Here is a 21341-nt window from a genome sequence, read left to right as displayed (position 1 = left end):
AAAAAAAGAGTAATGCTTTTTGGAAGGCATGGAAGAAAAAACAGAAATGAAAAAAAAACTAAAAAAATAAATTCTCTGGTCTTTAAAGGGTTAAGTGTCCCCTACAGTTCATGACTTAGCTGCATTAACAGCCCTACATATTTTACTCTTGGTATAAAAAAATGAATTAAAAAAAAAAAATTAATGGAGCCACACAATTTAGAAGCCGTGTACAAGGTCGCCTCTCTTCATGGAGGTCAGTAATAAGACCATTCTAGAAGTGTACCTTCTGACTCTTGGGCCTCCCTTGCTTCTTTCTGGAGACGTTGCCTGAGCAGCTCCTGCTGTTTCTCCAAGTACTGCTTTATGAAACTGTTTTGACCCATTTCTTCTCCCATCTGCAGGAAAATATATACTTAGATTTTGTGCTCATATGAAGGAGGAAAACAGATTATGAAACTCTGCAGTATGTATTATGTTTTCATTGTATACACTGTACAAGACAATTAGAATCAAAGAAGGACCCCGGCATCCATAGAATGGAGGTTTTCGTTATTGGTCACTCACAGGCTTAGTTTTGGTTGAGTATCAGCTTTGTTCAAGCCTCTCCAGCTAATACACCCAACGAGAGATGAGTGACAGATCTGAGGAGCCTTGATACGAGACAGCTTCCAACCAGCAGACCCCAGGGAATCTGGAGCGGAGGTCTTTTTACACAGGCCGATTATTGGGCTTGAACATTCCTCTTCCTTCCCCTACCATCCGGCCATGTAAAGAGACCGACGATCAGCTTATGAACAAGTGGCAGCATGATAGTTCAGTCTTAGCAAGCATAAGAATGCTCAGTGATCGGCGGTACATTTCCTTATGTGAACTGTCAGATATACAGGGACAAATAATCGGATGTCTCCAGGAATTGATCTGCGTCCAGTATAAATAAATACCCGCGAGCGCTGAACAACATGCTTGTCGATTAGCACTGGTTAGCGCCATTCGAAGAGAGCCCTAAGCAAACCCCCCATCCTGCTTCACGTGTGGGCAGCTCAAATTACTCCACAGGTGCCACAAATCGTCCAACTAAAAATATATCTACACGACTCAGAACTCACACAAAGTCCTCAGAAACCCCAACACCAGGATTTGTTTACTGTGACAATACTGTGGGTCTAAAGGCCTTACATTTGGGCACAATGTACAAATTGAACAGTATGATGGTTTATAGATCACATGATAACTATGTTACTTATAATAATAAACAACAAACACTTGAAAACAAATACAAACTGAATGAAAATGTCCAAGAGAGGTGAAGGTTCAGAGACCTCACCGCATTGATAGTCATTACCGTTGGGAGGGAAAGGAGGTGAGCACCATATCTATATACAGATGTCACCCCTCATTGTAATCCTGCCTGTGATGATACTGAAATGACAGCTGAAAAGTTCTCTCTGCAGATCAGGTTTCAGACTATTATTAGTCCAAAGGCCCATTTACATGGGACGAATGTCGGGCAAACGATGGCAGACACTTGTTCCCGCATGTACTCGCTCCCGTGCTGCTGCAGAGGAGAGAGTATTGTTGGCTCGCAGCAGGGCGGCTGCAGGAGATTTCTCTCCTCGCTCTCCCCCGCCCCTCTCCATTATGCACCTCAAAATTCTGAACGATGATCGTTCAGTGTAAACAGCTGCTGTGTTAGTGAATGGAGAGGGGTGGGGGAGAGCGAGGAGAGAAATCTCCTGCAGCCTCCCCGCGATGAGCAGGACTGCACAGAGCCAAGCTGCCAATGTACCTTGCTGCTCGCTCCTAAATTTTGGGAATTTTTATGACTTTTTTTAAATGAAGGGAACAGAAGAAGCCCAAATACTGCCACCAGGAGAGGTCCGTCTGCTGGCCGACATCTAGAGCAATATTTACATTCCTACGCTAAACTGTACAAGCAGCATTAGGCCACATCCAGGTTGTCTTACAGCCTCCACAATTAAAGGGATTAGTAAAAAATCTAATTCACAATGTGTTACAGGCATTAAGTCTGATGAAGAATCTTAACTAGATACAAAAGCTTGCTGTAACATCCTTCCTTTCTGATAGTCATTAAAAGGTATAAATCACTACCAGATTCGGCCTGCAGCACACTAGTTATATCACGGACAGCACACACATCCATTATAGCCCATGACGCATTGCATGTCCTATTCCTGTCCACATCACGGACAAGAGTTAGGACATGTGAAGGCCAAGTGATCGTGTGGGCCGCTGGTAAATTGGGCAGCACACAGATAAGTGATCGAGTGGTATCAGAGCAAAGCTGGGCCCGAACCTCTAGGGCGCAACTCGGACACATAAAAGCAAAGTAAGGCCCCTGACACACTTGCTCTTTGTGAGAGTAACCCATTAAAACCCTTACGGCCGCTCTCCCATATCATAGAAATTTTCCAATTCATTGTCTGATACATAAATTGTAGCATTGAAAGATATAAGTCACCCTGAACAAAAAAAATTAACGCAGCTATTATTTTTTAAGTGGGAATGAAAAAAAATTGTCTTATGGCTTTAATTTAATTAAGAAAAACCTTATTTCAGTGATAATAAAGTTAAAGAGAACCTGTCTGCTTGAACATGCCTTCCGAACTGCTGACATGATGTTATAGAGCAGGAGGAGCGGAGCAGAGTGATATATAGGTTTATACATCTCTGCACATTCTGAGCTGAACAGTCCAATGGGCGGGGCTATCAGTGATTGACAGCTATCTGTGAATGACTGTACATACAGGGAAGGCTGTCAATCACTGATCGGACCGCCTAATGGACTGTTCAGCTCAGAATAAGCAGAGATATAAATGAATATAAGTATCACCGGACTCACGAGCGTAAGGTAAAACGCAGTGTGGAGCCGCGATCACCGTGATTGTATATGCCCGCGTATGAGTGTGTTTCTCACACATGATGTCCTGCACTGGCCACTGCTTTTTTTTTTTTTTAAACTTTCCTTGTATTGTTTCCTAGCATCATATCTATAAAACGCTGCACATACATAATGGAATTGCGTATGTTCAGCGTTATCATACGCACCCATACAGAATAGGGCTCCATTGTGCGTAATACGTAGTAAAATAGTAGGTGTTCTTTTTTACACGTGTTTTATATGCAATGAATAAACACAAGTGTGAATGGAGTCAATGAAAATCAATGTACTTCCTTTGACTCCATTCACTGTGTATTATGCGTACGTACATTGTGTACAGAATACGCAATGCAATTACGATAATGTGAGCCCGGCCTTAGACTGAATCTTTTCCCATAAGACTAAATATCAATCTGCTCATCGCCTCCAGATTGTATAAACAAGCTGCCTGCTGCTGGACAGCATGTTCAAGCTGACAGACTCCCTTTAAAAGGGGTTTGCTGCCACTCCAACCCCCCGTGTAGTGGCCAACGCTTGTAATTGCAAGTGCACCTCCCACCTGATTTTAATGAGAGCTGCACCTGCAGTTAAAAGCTTCGGGCGCCACACAGGGGTTGGAGCAGCAGCTTCCGTTCTGTCCCGAGTATATGCGGTGCCCGATCAGCAAACCCCAGCCAATCAACTAGGATTAGGCCATCAATATATTCTCTAAAGACACCTTTAGTATTCCCATCTCTGACATTTATGGTATATCCACAGGATCTGCTATGAATGTCTGTTATGTGCAAGTCCCAGAGGTGGAACTCCCATCCATCCCAAGAAACTGCCACATACCCCGACCCGGGTCACTTCTGCTGCCTGAGCTGGCAGCCAATTTGCTATGAGGAGAATACACCTTTAAACTTTTCTACGCCAACCAAAACAGAAAGCCGCTCTAGCAGAGCCAACCTGTTCCAGCGTCACATGGTTGGCCATTCCTCTTCATGACCCCCACGTAATGCTATATTTTCCCTGCAGCAGTTGCTCCATCATTTTTTTTACATGGGTTGTCTTGATCTTTTGTGTCAGCAAAGACACCCAATATTGGCTCAGGGTGGAAAAGAATAAGACAGCACTACATACATACCTGCGAGTTGGGCTGGAAACCAGTGTGAGGAGTTGAGTGTTTCTGCAGGTTTTCCAACATTAAAGCCTGAAAAATTGGAAAAGAATACATTACAAAACAGTAGGCACGCCCGCAGAGGTGTACATTACCCCGGCGCAACACTGTAGCGAACAACCAATTGTAAGAAAATTGCGCTGTAGGCGAGACTTCAATTATTCCCTGAATTTCTACATCACTAGTTTCCACATGCCGCTACCACTTCTGCAGTTGGTCGTCTCCCCCATTCCCTGCAGCTAAGACTAGATTCCATGTGGGAGGGGTAAAGGGTGAATACCAGGGTGCCCGAGGTCTAGCCCTAAACCAAAGCAGGCCCATAGCGACTCCCTAACAATGCCCTTCAGTGAAGCATGCCCATTACTAATCCTCTTCGGCCACCCTCCCCAGTGTCCCTCCAACCAAGTTCCTTTTGTTTGCTAGTCATCGGACGGTTGCCTTGTTGGGTACAGTGTGACCGTCACACGTTTGCTGCCGATACTCCACGAATGAACCAATCACCAAGTAAAAGACATTATTTTATAGAATCCTGAGAGTAACCCATACTCAGCGGTGAGAAACCTGACGGACGACAGCGGGCCTCACCTATCAAAACACGGTCAGGGAACGCTCACATGTAGCGGGAATTATGTGGAATTTCCGCAGAAGAAAACCCATGCCAAGATCTACATCAAAACCATCACTGGGGAGGATTTTGATGCGGATCTGCAGCAGATTTAACCCCTTCAATTGAAAGGGCGAAATCTACTGCGGATCCACAAAAAACAAAATCTGCACCGCTGCTATAGACAAGGACTTTCCGCTGCAGCAAATCCCCACCATTTGCGCTGCGCTTACACTATCCTAACAGTACAACCATATTTACTGCCCACAGCAACCAATCAGAGCTCAGCTTTAAGTTCTGAAACCTTGTAAAATTAAAGCCAATTGGTTGGTTGCTATGGGCAATAAGGACATCTCATGCCCGCAGGTGCTGCCCCTTCACCCATGGCAGGAAAAAGTGGCATCAAAAGAAATATAAATGAAAAAGTTACACTTCTGACTTAAGCTTAAAGGAGATGTCCCGCGCCGAAACGGGTTTTTTTTTTTTTCAACCCCCCCCCCGTTCGGCGCGAGACAACCCCGATGCAGGGAAGTAAAGGAAGCTTACCGGAGCGCTTACCTTAATCCCCGCGCTCCGGTGACTTCAATACTTACCGCTGAAGATGGCCGCCGGGATCCTCTGTCTTCGTGGACCGCAGCTCTTCTGTGCGGTCCACTGCCGATTCCAGCCTCCTGATTGGCTGGAATCGGCACGTGACGGGGCGGAGCTACACGGAGCCGAGCTACACGGAGCCGCTCTCTGGCACGAGCGGCTCCATAGAAGAAAGCAGAAGACCCGGACTGCGCAAGCGCGGCTAATTTGGCCATCGGAGGGCGAAAATTAGTCGGCACCATGGAGACGAGGACGCCAGCAACGGAGCAGGTAAGTATAAAACTTTTTATAACTTCTGTATGGCTCATAATTAATGCACAATGTATATTACAAAGTGCATTATTATGGCCATACAGAAGTGTATAGACCCACTTGCTGCCGCGGGACAACCCCTTTAACAAACCACATCAAAAAACTGCCCCGTCAACCATATGTAGGTTTCTCGGCTTAGACCAGTTTTAGAGGATTGTGTTCTGGGCACATTTTTTGCACCCCTATCCCAGACAAATGTCCCAACCCAACTGTGGGTCTACTGACCCAAATGTGCATCACCCTGCATCTCTATGACACCGGGCTCAGGCCAGCAGACCCATGGTTGGGCCAGGGCAATGGTCTGTAATAAGGGCGCAAGGATGCACTTAGAATAGGCTCGTCTGAAACAGATGTTGCTGATAGAGCGATATACAAGCCTCTAAAGAGAAGGTCGTCTCAGGGCAAAAACTGCACAATGTATACATGGTTTGCAATGGCAATGATTCATTATGGAGTCCTGAGACTGGGAGGTCACCCTTCACCAAGATTACCGTTGAGCATGTTTACATGCACCTTAAGGCCAGATCACATGAGCCCATCAGTGCCGCATTACTGTGTCCATAATACGGACGTGTATGCTGGCCCAACCGGGGGGTTTAAGTATTCCTAGGATGGTAACATTTCGCATCGGGCTGGGACATACATCTGTAGCCATAATATGCTTGCGTGAAACTGGCCTAAAATGCGGCATCTATAAGCTGCCCATAGGGGGCGACGCAGACCGCTCCCTGCAATGCTGACCAGAGGGCCGCTAACACGGACGGTGGAGGTGTCCAATTCAGTGCATTGCCCAACCTCCTAAAATGTTTCAGGGGCTTGGATAGTTAGTCACAAATTGTGGGACACACATGCAGGGCAGTGAGGCACATATCAATGTCTAGTTGGCTGCTACAATCTTCTAAATTAGAGCCATTAGGCCGTGGAGAGTATATACATTACCCACAATGACATTAAAGCAGTAAAAGGCAGACATAGCTTGTATTCACAAGCCGGGGAAGACCCGCAGCTTTTGCCAGCAAAAGAACCCACAATGCCACTGAAAGATGTAAATACCTCTATAGAATATGCAACATGTGATAAGACACTGCAGATACTCCCCTACTTGCGGACGTTCGAATTACCGACTTCGCTAGATACGAACAAGCCTGTCTGTAAGCATGATGTAATGCTATGGCATTACATCGTACTGTGCAGTGATTGGACAGGCATTCTACCAAGCCATGCCATAGGCACAATGCACAAGCAGTCCTGTGATCTTATCGTGGGAGACCGTACGGGACCCCTGAACGTTGGGTGCAGGCTGTAAGAATCAGCCGGCACCCGACGTTGTAAGGAGCGGGATCCACCTGCAATCTCCCTCCATGCAAGCATTTGTCCAGACATTTGCACTTACGGACAGCCTCCTGTAACGGAACCTGTTGGCCAGTAGGGGGCATTCTGTACCTTTATAATAAATCAAAGTGCACTTTAAACCTAGAAAAAGGATCATACAGGGGGCTCGGGGAAAGAACAGAGTTCACTTTGTGTTTTTAAACAGAACCCGCCGTGTTGTAGGTTAAGGGCTCATGTCCACGGGCAAAATGACATTTAAAATCCGCAGCGGATCTCCCGCGCGCGGATCCGCACCCCATAGGGATGCATTGACCACCCGCGGGTACATAAATACCCGCGGATCGTCAATAAAAGTGATTTAAAAAAAATGGAGCATGAAAAAATCTGGACCATGCTCCATTTTCATGCGGGTCTCCCGCGGGGACGGCTCCCGCGGGCTTCTATTGAAGCCTATGGAAGCCGTCCGGATCCGCGGGAGACCTAAAATAGGAATTTAAAGCATTTACTCACCCGCAGCGGGCCGCGAAGCTCTGCTCTTCCTCACGGCTGCATCTCCCTTGCTTCGGCTCGGCGGATGTGCCCGGCGCATGCGCGCGGCACGTCGACGACGTGCCGGCGATGTGCCGCCGGCGTCAGGAATTCATCCGCCGGCCGAAAATGAAGATCCGGCCGTGAGGAACAGCTGATCTTCGCCGTCCGCTACGGAAAGGTAAATGCTTTTAAATTGCTATTTTCAGCGCTCATGTCCGCGGGGCAGGAGGGACCCGCTGCAGATTCTACATGTAGAATCTGCAGCGGATCTGATTTTCCCCGTGGACATGAGGCCTAATGCTGTGAAATGCATTGGTGACCGCAGATGAAAAAAGAAAAAAACAAAAAAACTAAGAAAACGCGGTTGCTTGACAATCACAGTCCGCGGCACCTGCAGCAAGAGCAATTAAAGTCCAGTAACATGACTGCAAAAAAAAAGTTTCAATTCAATGTCAGAAATGCTCCCTGCTCGTATTACAGCGCTCGAAACACAATTTCATTGCACACTTAAGGCCCAATGTCCACGAGCAAATGTGATTTGCAGCACGAGAGATCCGCAAATCAAGCCGCCCATAGAGATGCATGGCCGTCCGCAAATGGGTTATGCGGATTTGACTTGTGTGCCGTGGACATGAGGCCTCAGGCCTGACGAGTCAATGATTAGCATTATTTACATAGCGCCGACATACTCTGCAGCGCTTTACAAGTCAGACGGTACATGTGGGGGCGAGTTGGGAAGCCTTCACCTTAAAAATGATTGATTTTCCTTAAAAGTGGACCTTAATTCTTTCCCCAAGACCTCCATATGCGGAGCGCCCACAGATCTACTATCCAGGGGCAAAAGACACATTTCCATTTTATTTACTGACTGCATTAATTCATTTGTTACATCTTTCAGCTGCCACCAATGAGTAAACCTAGTGTTGTGCATAATGAGTGTAACTAGCTGGAGGCTCCGCACACATCGCCCCACGCCTGCCCTCGGAGGACGCCCCGTATATGTAGACTCAACTGCACACCTCATACATGCTCACACACAACACATTTACCTAAATGGGAACCTGTCCGGACCCCTAGGCCAGCTGGACACAAACGGCTTATGTTTATTTTTCCCACGCCGTTGCTAGGCGATGACGCAGAATCCATGACCTGTGCACAATGTCAGTTGCGGGCAGGCTGGACGGCTTCCACTGACTTCATCATACTTGATCATACCCATTTTTAGTGGGATGACCCTTTATAAGCGCCGCACAGATTTTTTATCTTTCAACTTTTTGATTTTATATGGTAAAACTTGGCATTCAAAACAAGACTATACAAAAGGTGCAAGCAAAGAAAAAAGTCTAAACTGAGAACTATTTTGCACCATAAAGCACAGATTGACCGTCCATGTGGCGCTGCCATAGCATTAGCTGCTGAGACGCTCCCCCTTACATGAGGGGAGACCCATCAGTCAACCGGAGGGCAGGTGGGACCCGCGAACCCCCAAGCATTGGCTGCAAGTTTCACAGGTACAGGTAAGTATGAAGAAACACCTGCTACACGGATCCGTGCCGCTCGCGGGCGCATTCAGGGCTGCGGGGAACGTTATTTTGTTTTGTTTAAATAACCAGATCTCAGACCGGCCCTTCAATCAGAAGCGATGTCAGCGACACGAACAATCAGGAAAGTCTGCAGTCTGCGCCTGGAATGGGATTGGAAAAGATAGAAGCCGCAGGAGACAAACGGTCCAAGATACGCGGTAATATTATGTAATATGTGAGCACAAAAAAGGAGACAGCATGTTCTATGTTACCACGTATATACGCACAATATCACCCATTGTTCACTATGGGCGTGTATATCCGTCGCCCATACACAATAACGGGAAATATAAACGAGAGATCCAAGCGGCCTGCCCATGACAGCGTGCGTGAGATACACGCTCATGTGTAGTAAAATTTCTCCGCCATATGCGGCAGTACGCCGGGTCATCGCCGTTCCCACAGCTGTAAACGCCTGCGGTAAGCGTATATGCTGAGTGCTGCCAATCGTCATGTACCATCCTGACATGTATGCATGTAATACACGCCAAGGCACAACATGCTTGGATTTTTCTTGCACACATTTTTCGTGCAATTTGTGTTAACAGCAACATGGCGGCCTATGGGAGATTGGTACAGTATATTCCGTGCGCCGAATATGCAGTAACAATATGTTTGTGTGAGCCCGGCCTCAGAGAAAAACTGTCTTGGGGTACGTTCACATCTTGTGGAAATGCTCCGGATTTTTTGCAGCATATCCGCAAAAGACACAAAGTCAAAATCCGCACCATCGGTGGGGAATTAGGCTGGGCTCACACAGGGCGGTTTTGCCGCTGCATATCCGCACTGCGGCAAAACGGCTGCGTTTGCAGTGCAATGCAGCACAAATGAGATTTGCCAAAAAGCTGTTCTCACAGGACGGATTTTTTCCGCACAGCCGCAGTGCGGAAATGCAACTGCGGCACGGTTTTAAAAGATGCAGCATGTTCATTCTTTGGTCTTTTCCACGGCGCTTTTTTGTCCATAGACCTCTATGGACGCAGCCAAAACCGCACCAAATACGCGACAAAAAGTAAAAAAGCGCTGCGGAAAAAACCGCGTGCGGATTTTTCCGCACGAAAATCCGCAAGCCAAAATTAACCTTTGAAGCGGTTTTACCACAGAAGCAGTTTTTCTGCGGCAAAACCGCAATGGAAAAACCGCAGCAAAACCGCCCTGTGTGAACCCAGCCTAGACAGGAAATCAGCTGCATTTCCGCAGTGCAAACTCTTCGTGCTGTCAGCGCCTCTTTCAGGTGGCGGCCTCCAGCGAGTGCAGCGCTGCTTGTCAGGTGATGCGAGAGTGGTATAACCTGACAAGCGGCGCCATGCTCATTATAGGCCGCCACCTGAAGGAAGCGCTGACAGCACAAAGAGTTTGGAAGTGAGGGGGGGGGGCGCTATAGAGGTGAGGGGGAGCGCACATTTTGACTCTGTCTTTTGCGGGAAATACTACAGAATTCTCTGTTGTCGAAAGTCCACAGTACGTCCCTTACATGCAAATGTACCCTTAGTAACCAATCACAGCGCAGCTTTCATTTTGTATCCCACTCTGGTACAACGCCTGTTTGATAACTATTCTCTGCACGATTACTACAAGACCAAATTTGTGCTTTTTTTTGCTGCGCTACTTTTAAAAAATTAAATCTCTCTGGAAATAAAATTCTTTTCTGCCGCCATATTTTTTTTATTTTCTGCTGACGGTCGTGTGCGGGCTCACTTTTTAGAGGAAGTCCAATAGTTTCTATAGTTTTTTTTTGTCACCCTAGCCAATTCTAGTGTCAGCATATTTTTTTCTGACTGCGTAGACGGTGCGGCGGGATAAATAAGGTGTTACTTGGATAGATCGAACTTATAGACACAGCAATGCCAAATATGGTTTTGCTTAGATTTTTTTAATTTTTTTATTCTAAATATGGAAAGTTTTTTTTGTTAACTTTTATTATTATTACCTTTTATTTTTTCTAATAATTAAAAATTAAAGAGGCCTTGAACTTACGATCATTTGATGGCTCAAACCATAGTATTGCATTACACAGTGTTCTGACAGGCGGGAATCTATTAAGATGTGCCACAGGCAATAGTCATGGAAGCCCTGGGGCGTTGGGAGGCTGCAGGCTGCCATTGCACCCGAACGGCACCCCACAATCTAATTGGGGAGGGGGGGCGGAGAGGAACCCCCAAACGCCAATCGGGGCATATAAATGCCGCTGTCAAAATTAACTTTGGCATTTGGAGGGTTAACAGCCACAATCAGTGTGAATGCTGATGGCGGCTGTCAGACAGTTGGTACCCGCTGTGCATGGAGTGATTGGCTCCTGATCCCGGTCCTCACAGATCTCATATGGATAGAATCACCCGGGGCAGTTTGTGAACCGTGGAGGATTACAGCCCGGCTGATCCTGGAGACAAGCGTATCGTCGCACCAAGACGTTTCGTAAGACCTCCCCCTCCTTAAGTCCTACAAGCACCATGGATGGGATTGTAAGAAATCTCATCAACAAGAAGACAAAATCCGCAGTGTAAACTGGCGGGCTCGGATTCTAAACCTGCATCATGCTGCGGAGTTCACTCCTTCAAAAGAGGGGGTGAAATCCACAGCGTGTGAACATATCCTTAAAGGGATTTTCCCATTTAGCAAAAAACGGGGCAAATGGTCTGCGACGGGCAATCCCAACCAAATTCCGCATCACAACGGTAGACAAAATTTGCACGGCTGCTGTGGTTTTTGATGCAGATTATTTGATTTCACAGCTGCTCGGCCCATTGTAAAAAAGATAATGTCAATCTGGCCTCACCCGATCCCTACGTCTTCCATTCCACCCATGCCAATCACCCGCTGGTCTGCACTCTTGGCTGCAGCAAGCCAGCGATGACATCACCAACACCGGGAACTGCCACTGCTGCAGCCAATCACCACTCACTTCAGCGGTTCCCTGCGTCGCTGAGCAGCAAGGGACCAGCACATCAGAAACGTGGCAGCGAGGGAGGAGACTGTGGCCTATCCTTCTGTCCCCTTTAGGCCTCATGTCAACAGGCGGATTTAAATTGCATAACCCATGCAGATGATCTGCTATTCCAGCCGCCCATAGGGAGACATGGGCGTCTGCAGCTTAAGTAAAGCATGCGGATTTGTTTTGCAGATCTTCTGTGGCGCGCCCGCACACATCCGCAGAGGAGAAAATGAAGACCCGGGCAGTAAGTAGAGGATGCCCTCTGCCAAGGGCAGGGTCGGATTCCGCTGCAAGTTCCCGCATGCGGTATCCGATCCACCCGTGGACATGAGGCCTTAGGGGAGTCTATGGAAAAGACAACACTAAAACATGCTGCATTTGGAAAAAAAATAAAAATACACCCCCCCCCCCCCTTCTCCGAGAAATACAAAAGAAGTGAGAAACATCATAAACATGAAAAAAAAAAAAAACCATCTAGCGCATTTCTTATTTTCTACTGACCTACAGCGGATTCCACCCGACCCGCAGACAAGAGCCTAGAAAATACATTATACTCATCTGTCCGGACGCTGCGGGGCTCTCCTCCATGCAGGCCGGATGCGCTTGGGACGCTAGCGGCGCGCCGCTATTTTTTTTTTTTTTTTAAACTCCTGCTTTCCCAAGGTCCGCGGTACAGACGCAGCGACAGCGGAAAAAAAACACATAAAAATGGAGCATGCTGCGGTTGTTTTCCTGCACGTGTGATCCACACGCCGGGGAAAAATGACATCCAAAGGTATTTAATTACCTGCCCAATGGTTCCCTATGGGCGCGGATCTGGTAAATCCATGTCTGCCGGGGACATGAGGCTACATACACATTGTGTTCAAAATCCCATTTATGGCTTCAGTCCGAGGCTCCATACGGAGGGCCAAAAATGGCCTCCAGACGCAGCTTAGTGAACGGCCTCTGCTTCAGAAGGCTTCCACTCATAGCCAGCATTGTGGTCAGACAGAACAGCGCTGACTACTATCCCACACATTAAGACCACCTACTGCAGATTAGGGTGACCGCCCACGGACGGATTTCTACCGCGTTTCCTGTGGCGGAAATCCATGCGTGAATTCCGCAGCCATTCGGTTCTACTGCACCCGATACCTTTCTGCCGGCCAATGCTCACATGCGGAATTCTGCTGCGGGAAATAAATTCCGGCATGTTCCGTTTGCCGTGGATTTACGCTGCGAGAGATCTCCATTAATATAGCATATAAATGGAGACCGTGGAATTGCGCGATCACTCGCAGCCACTATCGCTGCAGTGCTGCATGTGGCAAACCGAAGCCGGACCGACCGTGGAGGAAGCAGAAGGCTCCATCGTGCTTCACGTAGAAATGGAAGTCATGCTGTTGGTCCAATAAGGCCGCTCCCACATTAACGTGCTGCGCTAATTGTGGGACAACGCCGCCATTTATTTTTTAATGGGGCCTCGCAGACCAGCGCTGGAGGAAGACGTTTGTGACGGCGCAGTTTTCAAGCATAGTCTGCGCTATTTTTCAGGGTTTTCATTTTTAACGCAATGATGGCGTGCGTTAACAAGCTCTATCAGGCGCTGCACTGTGTTCAAAAACGACGCCTGAAAACACGATAAAATGGCGCAGTTTTGGGGCGGGGTTTAGCTGAATGCCCGTGTGAGTGCGGCCCAGGAGCCTCGGCGCCGTTCACATCTGCATGCGGAGTTCCAGCTTCAGAACTGCACAAATACCGGAGCCGTCGGATCTGGCGCCGCATGCACCCCACCGACTACAACGGCGTCCGTCTAGCATCTTGCAGGAAGAAATAGAGCTTGCTGCGCCATTTTCTCCAGGGTTGTCTGTCAGCTCGGCGCTGGAGGCACGAACACAACTCCTGGCGCACTTACGAACGGGCTGTACAGACTATCTGCGTCATGGCGGCTCACAAGCGTACGTGTATAATGCAGCGAGCGGGCATAGCGCTGCGCAGGGCAGTATCTCACGCACGCTGTCTAAAAAGGTTTTTTTTCTTATTTCCCGCTCTGTTGCTTAGCGATATTGCGTATAAACACCGCCCATATATAACGTCATTGCCTAGTACAGCGTTTATTACACACCCATAGAGAACAATATAGCGTGTAATACGCGGTAAAATAGAGCATGCTGCGTGCTTTATAATACGCAATAAAACCACTAGCGTGAATCGGGCACTGAAAAATCAGCGCACCTTCATGGACACCATTCACCGCGATGAAATCACGCCTGTGAGCCCGCCCCGGGGCGCATTCACACGGGCAAGCGCGATATTGGTCAGAAAAACTGGGAACGATACTGCGCTTGCAAACCAGGCTATGCCAGCGTGAGGCGCTTTGCGAGGATAACGCACTGCGGTCCGCCCACGAGAATACGTCGGGCAGCGTGCAGATGCCGCTCGCCTGCTAGACGGTTTTCCAGGATCTCTTCTGTGGAATGGGCAATTTAGGACTGTGAAGACGGACCAGAATGGCGCGAGCGGCGGCGGCCTCTGCACGGACGGTGTGTGGAGTCTGGCAGTAGTTATACCGCTGGATGACGCCGTACTGCGGGCGCGTGGAACGCTGCGCAAAACATGGAGCTTGTCTACAGGCCAAATCTCTGCATGCGGAGTAAACAAAAGTAATGGCACTTCCAGCAGGAGCGCCTGAGGGCAGCGCTAGTACTAGTGTACCCTGCAGCCGCCATTACTGGTCCGTCCTGAGGTAACAGGTGACTGCTTGTAGGACGACTACTGGGACAGCAAACACCAACTACAGGCTGTTGTATGAGGACTACTGGGACTTCCCGCAGTACAGCCTGAGGGCAGCACTAGTGCACCCTGCAGCCGCCATTACTGGACCGTCCTGAGGTAACAGGTGGCTACTTGTAGGACAACTACTGGGACAGCAAACACTAACTACAGGCTGTTGTATGAGGACTACTGGGACTTCCTGCAGGAGCACCTGAGGGCAGCACTAGTGCACCCTGCAGCCGCCATGACCAGGACATCCTGAGGTAACAGGTTGCTACTTGTAGGACAACTACTGGGACAACAAACACTAACTACAGGCTGTTGTCTGGTTGTATTAGGACTATTAGGACTACTAGGACCTCCTGCAGGAGCGCCTGATGACAGCACTAGTGTACCCTGCAGCCGCCATGAGCGGCATATCCTGAGGTAACAGGTGGCTACTTGTAGGACAACTACTGGGACAGCAAACATCAACCCACAGGCTGTTGTCTGGTTACATGAGGACTACTCGGACAGAGAAGACGAACTACAGTGTATCTGCCTTTATTACTTTGTGCTTGAGGACTATACAAGACGTGACAGCCGGCCGGCATATAACCGCCATATGTCACCAGGCGACTAACAGGTCACTTCCAGGCTGCGCTCTTCCCGCCAGAAGCCATTACCCCGCTGTACTGGCGGGAGAGAGCGCCCCCACACTGCCGCGGCAGGCCGCCACACAACATCCCGCACCGCCCGGGTTTACAGATTTGTTTTTAGATCCCATAATTGGGCGGGAGCGCGCACAAGGGGGCGGGACACGGCTCAGGCCGTGGGCGCGCGCCCGTACAGGACGCTAAGTGGGAAAGGGCGGGAAGGCGGCCTCGTCAGCGCTAACGCGCATGCGTCACGCTTTGCCATCACCCAATGTACGTCTGCGCCAGACGGAGCTTAGACTCTGCGCAGGCGCACAACGCTCCCGAATAGGAAGAGGAGGGGGGTGTCGGGAACGCGCAGGAAGATTGTTGTGGGGAGTGCGCGCTTCCGCGGGATGTGCCGTTATACCGCTGTAGAAAGCAGAGCTCGCAGACACACTCACCCCTTTAAGCCGCTTCATAAGGGCGCTCTTTTGACCGCTTTTAGCTAATCCCCGTTCCTCAAGCGCCGCCCGTAAGTCGGTGACCCGAAGGCTGTCCAGCGGCCTCCCGTCTAGCGTCACATCCTCTAGTTCTGCCATTTTCTGCGCCTTAGTGCAGCGCCAACCCAGTTAGAAAACGGAGCACCGGCTGCGGGGCGCTATACGACCGACTTCGGCCGATCCCGCTGCGTGACGTCAGCCTCGGGCACTTCCGCCTCCGAGCTCGGCTCTGGTCGGAGAACCGCTTCTCCCCCTTCCTGTTACGTCACACCGCTCAGGCTTAATAGGCCCCGCCTCCATCTACTGTAATAGCCGTGGTAAGTCGGGACGTTACGGACCTTTCATAGTACGACAGCGACATCTCGTGGTCACTTCGGGGTACTGTTTGTATTTCTGCGCTGCACACTGACACGTGAGATCTTACCAGCAACTAATGGTTGCATTTTATTAGTTCTGCGACAACTTTTGGCCGTAGGGGGGTGCCACTAAAAATAACTGTCGTGTTCATGTTGAAGTTAAAGGGGCGGCAGTGTGAGTGGAAGCTTGCTGCAATCATAGGTCAGAAAAATATGAGATTGGCTTTATTTGTGACATACTATGACCCCATTCACTTCACCTTGAGTTCAAGGTTGCAGGGCTACACGGTGACTTTTGGCTGTGTCCAGGGGTTACCTTTGGATCTACTACTATGTAAAGTTTGAAGGGCGACAGTTTTCTTACCTGATTTTTATTCCGCTCGCTTTAGCGTCTGTTCACCTCTGCGTTATAAGACCAAACCACAATCCATCATACAACACACATTAGCGGTGGACACTAAAGATGAGCGAACACGCTCGGATAATGCAGTTACTCGAGCGAGCATCACTCTTCTAGAGTAACTGCAATCTTGTCTGAGCAGATGGGGGGGGGGGAAGATCTTTCTCACTCTCTCCTCCACCCCCCCCCCCCCCACCCCCGAGCCTGCTCATGCAAGAATGCAGTTACTCGAGAAGAGCGATGCTCGCTCGAGTAACTGCATTATCCGAGCGTGCTCGCTCATCTCTAGTTGACACCAGACCCAAGTGACTTATAATTTGGATAATGCTACGGTGTCCATCGTTTTGAGTGGAGGAAAAAAACCCACTGCAAACGTAAGGCCTCCTGCACACGGGCGGGTTTGCATTGCGAAATCCGAAGTGGGATTTCCGCCTCTGGATTCTGCAGCAAATCCAGCCCATAGCATGCTATGAGAAAACGTGATTTCCTGCCCAGAAGCAGAAATCGTTTGCGATTTTCTGCTCTCGGGGGAGAATTCGCAGCATGCTGCGGTTTTTTTTGCGGGCAACGCACAGATGGCTTCCATTGAACTCAATGGAAGCCGTCCGTCCCGTGGCCATTCTGCAATCATCATTGTAGAATGGTCGCAGCAGCTGCGTCATCGCCATAGCGGCGGCGCGGCGTCCTCTGCCATCAGTGGCAGAGGAGAAGACGGTGGAGAGGTAAGCTGGGGGCACCGGGTCCGACCCGCCCGTGTGCAGGCGGCCTTAGTCTAACAGCCTCTCATACAAATGTCAGCATGGCCGGGAAAGGTTATTTCATCTACTAATGTTACAAAATACTCTACAAGTTCCCTTAAGTCCTCCCAGGCCTATAAAAGGTTCTCGGAGGCTCCTTGTGTGTAGTGACCTCTTCTTCCGCTTGTGTAGAGCTTATGGATCACTAGACGCCTCTACGACACAATCATAGAGATTGGAATGTGAGAGGCTGGATGGTCGTATCTACTAATTGCCGCCACCGAGCCGTTCTGACCAGACTGTTAGGAGGTGTTGGGACCAGTGGATGTGTGAGAATATGCACAGAAGGCAACCGGGCTCGGGACGCATTATTGGAATGTGAGAGGCTGGATGGTCATATCTACAAATTGCCCCCAACCTGGGCCCCCAACAGACCATCAGTAGAGTGGATTGTCTGATCATCAGACGAGCACCAGCAGCTCCAACTGTTTCATTGTCTGCCATCCAGAGACGGGTAGTACCATCATTACAGGCCGCTGTGTCTGTCACAGCCATTTCCATGCTGAAGGACATTTGGTCTCATGGCTCCCATTACTTGTACTGTCTTTGACACCCACCATCCTCTCCGTTTGCAGTTGGGTTGTGAATGATGAAATTGTACTGCTATGGAGGTGAACTGGGTTGTCTTCAGCAACGTATCTAGGTTTGGTTTGGGCACTGATAACCATGTTTGTGTCTGGAGACCGAACGCCTCAATCCTGCCTTTACTGTGCAGCAGCATACTGGCCTCTGCTGGTGTGATGGTCTGAGGGGGGCCATCGCATACAACAGTTGGTCACCCCTAGTAGTGGTATGAGGGACAATATTCAGGACATCCTGCAGCCACATGTGTTCCTCTCATGGCGGCTTCCAAGAGGCATTTCCCAGCAGGATAATGCTTGGCCGCACACACAAGGGGGTCACAGGAATGTCTCTACAACATTGTCACACTTCTGTGGCTGCCTGCTCACCAGATTTATCATCAATAGAACCTATATGGGACCAACTGGAACATGAACTACGACCACCTACAAGTTTGTACAATCTAGAGGCTCAGTTACAGTAAAGGTGGATCGATATGCTGCAGGATACCATACAGAACGTGTATGCCTCCATGCACCCCCCCACCACCACCACCACCCCATATCACATCTTGTATCCAAGCTAGAGGCAGTACTATAGGGTACTAGAGCCGCCATGCACCCCCCCCCCCCGTATCACATCTTGTATCCAAGCTAGAAGTGGCCCAACAGGGTACTAGAGCCGCCATGTCCACCTGTATCACATCTTGTATCCAAGCTAGAGGCAGTACAACAGGGTACTAGAGCCTCCATGCCTGTCTGTATCACATCTTGTATCCAAGCTAGAGGCGGTACAACAGGATACTAGAGCCTCCATGCCCCCCGTATCACATCTTGTATCCAAGCTAGAGGCGATACAACAGGGTACTAGAGCCTCCATGCCCCCCGTATCACATCTTGTATCCAAGCTAGAGGTGGTACAACAGGGTACTAGAGCCTCCATGCCCACCTGTATCTCATCTTGTATCCAAGCTAGAGGCGGTACAACAGGGTACTAGAGCCTCCATACAAGGGGCTCAGTTCTCCACAGTTAGTTCTCCTTTTGCTCTGATATGAACCTTACAATCACACACAGACCTTTCCTTTGGCTCCGACAACTTCCAGGGGAGGGATTATGTGTTTTACAAGGAGTCTGTAGACCTCTGAGAGTTTTTAAATTTATATTTCTCACTGTAAGGCCGCCTGCACACGGGCGGAAATCCCGTGGCGGAATTATCCGCGGGATTTCCGCCACTTAAAGCCTGCATAAGAGTGCATTACAATACGCACTCCTATGCAGACGGCCGCGGTTTGGCCACGCGAAATGTCACGCGGCAAACAAACCGCGGCATGCTCTATTTCTGTGCGGGGCTCGCCGGGCGCGGGTGAGTACGCGCTCCTCCCTGCAGGCGCTTGGGTCGGGTCCCGCGGCGAGAATTCTCACTGCCGGATCCGACCCGCCCGTCTGCAGGCGGCCTAAGACATAAATAACGTGAAACCCAAATTCTGTGTGTATGAATACGGCAATATCACATAAGTGCACTTTATGTTTTACTACTTTTACACACTTCATGGAAAAAGTTGCTGCATTCTGAAAGTTCTAATAGAACTTTTCTATTTTTCCATCAATGTAGCCGTTTGTCGCCTTTCTTTTTTATTTATTTTTTTTACAAGCACAGTCCTGTTTTGTAGCAGCAGACATCTCGGAGCACACCTTATTTATTGGTTAGCTGTTATTTATTTCTGCGTTGGGGGTAAACAAAGCAGCTACGTTTTGTTGGTTCATTTATTGTGCTTTAAATAATATTTTATATTTTTTTGTATCTTTGTTTTAAAAAACCTTTTTGCAACATTATTTTTAATGGATTAAATGGTTTTATTTTTTAATGTGAGCAAGTAAAAAAAAAAAAAGTTTTTTTTAAGCACTACGAGGGACTTCACAATGTAATTGTCTAGTCATTTTTATAATGCTCTTATAAACGCCATCTTTTAGTGTCCTGCATCATTAAAAGCCGAGCCACAATCTGTCTTTCAGGTTCTTTGCAGTGAAGTGAACTGTATTTGCCTTGGCTTCCTCAGCACAATGCCCTTCACCCGATGCGTAGATGAAGCTGAGACCAGAACGTATCACTTGATTGCGCACATTGAGGAACTCAAGCGACATCAGTTTGGCTTCTTATAACATAGGGTGCTCTGTGGAGCCTCATTGGTTGTGATTAGAACTTGGACTCCATGACTATTCATGGTACAGCACACTCCGGATGACTATTCATGGTACAGCACACTCCGGATGACTATTCATGGTACAGCACACTCCGGATGACTATTCAGAGGTCATTACCATAATGCACATGCACTATTATATATGATTTTATATATAATAGTATTCTGACTCCCACACCCCACCCCAGCCCAAGTACTGAATAGCTATGCTATTGGGCGCTGCAAAAGAACCTACGTATTAATCTTCTATTTTTCCCATTGTAGTTCTGTAGACACACAGGGGCAGGCTTGCATATTTTTGCATAGATGGTTTTCACATCTCTTCTTGTTGCCTCGTCTAAGCCTCTTAATGATATCATTTTCTATGTATGTTACTCTTGCTTTATATTGACTACGGGCCCTTGTCTTTCAGGTTATGACACAGGAGGCCATTCCTATCTCGTACGTCCAGACACAAGAGATGCGATCTGTCCTCCACTGGTTTTCCGAGTGGACAGATCACCAACGAAACCGCTTTTTGCAAGATCTTCTCTGCAAAGCCGTCCCTGGAAAACTGTGTTTGCTCCTGGATGGACTGGGCTCCCTGCAGCTCTCAGCACCCCCACCAAGTCTCTTTCAATGTCAGATGAGACTTTGGGATCAGTGGTTCCAAAGTTGGGACGAGGATGAAAGAAATGAATTTTTACGACAACTGGAGCAGCAGGACCCTAACTTTGTGGCTCAGTTTTACAAGGAGGTGGCAGGAACTGCAGGCCAGGCCTAGCCAGAATAGAGGAGGGGGGTTATAAGTAGGGAGACCAAAACTAGAGTGCTGCCAGATTCTCCTTCACTACAGGGGAGGATCACTCTTTTTGATTACATGTTTATTTTGAAAAACATTTTAGAAAGAAAAATCATTGAGCGGATGAGAGGTTATACAGTATATTATAGCAGTTCTGTGGAAATGGTTTAGATAATAAACACTTTGGCATTTTGTGGTTCTTTCTAGTAAAATCCTCATCTGAAGGAGCTTTGATTCTTTTCTGTTAACCCAAAAAGGATGAAATTGTATCCTTTGTTCAGTCCCATAAGGCTCAGTCTTTTTTTTTTTTAAATACTATTTTGTAGCAGGCAACTTTTTGTGAAAGCTGCGTCCAGATGTGAGCTGTAGGGCAATGGGAGATCTCTTTATACTAGAGATGAGCGAGCGTACTCGCTAAGGCAAACTACTCGAGCGAGTAGTGCCTT

At 48.4% G+C, this 21341-nt stretch overlaps 2 protein-coding genes across 3 annotated transcripts in view; one reads left to right on the top strand and one right to left on the bottom strand.

Annotated features, from left to right (window-relative positions):
• ACIN1 (apoptotic chromatin condensation inducer 1) overlaps positions 1-15898 on the bottom strand; it is a 51394-nt gene extending 35496 nt beyond the window's left edge. For both annotated transcript variants that reach the window (XM_066603950.1, XM_066603951.1), the window contains exons 1-3: positions 15761-15898; positions 4008-4073; positions 266-377 (exon numbers count right to left, since the gene is read on the bottom strand). In XM_066603950.1, coding sequence (XP_066460047.1) covers positions 266-377; positions 4008-4073; positions 15761-15898 — 316 coding nt within the window. The remainder of the gene's footprint in view (positions 1-265; positions 378-4007; positions 4074-15760) is intronic.
• Positions 15899-15960: 62 nt separating this feature from the next.
• C5H14orf119 (chromosome 5 C14orf119 homolog) lies at positions 15961-21119 on the top strand. Its single transcript, XM_066603953.1, has 2 exons — positions 15961-16116; positions 20527-21119. Exon 2 carries the CDS (start codon positions 20530-20532, stop codon positions 20875-20877), a length of 348 nt encoding a protein of 115 aa, XP_066460050.1. The 5' UTR covers positions 15961-16116; positions 20527-20529; the 3' UTR covers positions 20878-21119.
• The last annotated feature ends 222 nt before the right edge of the window (positions 21120-21341 follow it).

This window comes from Eleutherodactylus coqui, chromosome 5 (genome assembly GCF_035609145.1).
Source record: "Eleutherodactylus coqui strain aEleCoq1 chromosome 5, aEleCoq1.hap1, whole genome shotgun sequence".
Taxonomy (NCBI): Eukaryota; Metazoa; Chordata; class Amphibia; order Anura; family Eleutherodactylidae; genus Eleutherodactylus; species Eleutherodactylus coqui.
Note: the sequence above shows the minus strand (reverse complement) of the source record. Positions and strands in the feature narration are given on the sequence as shown.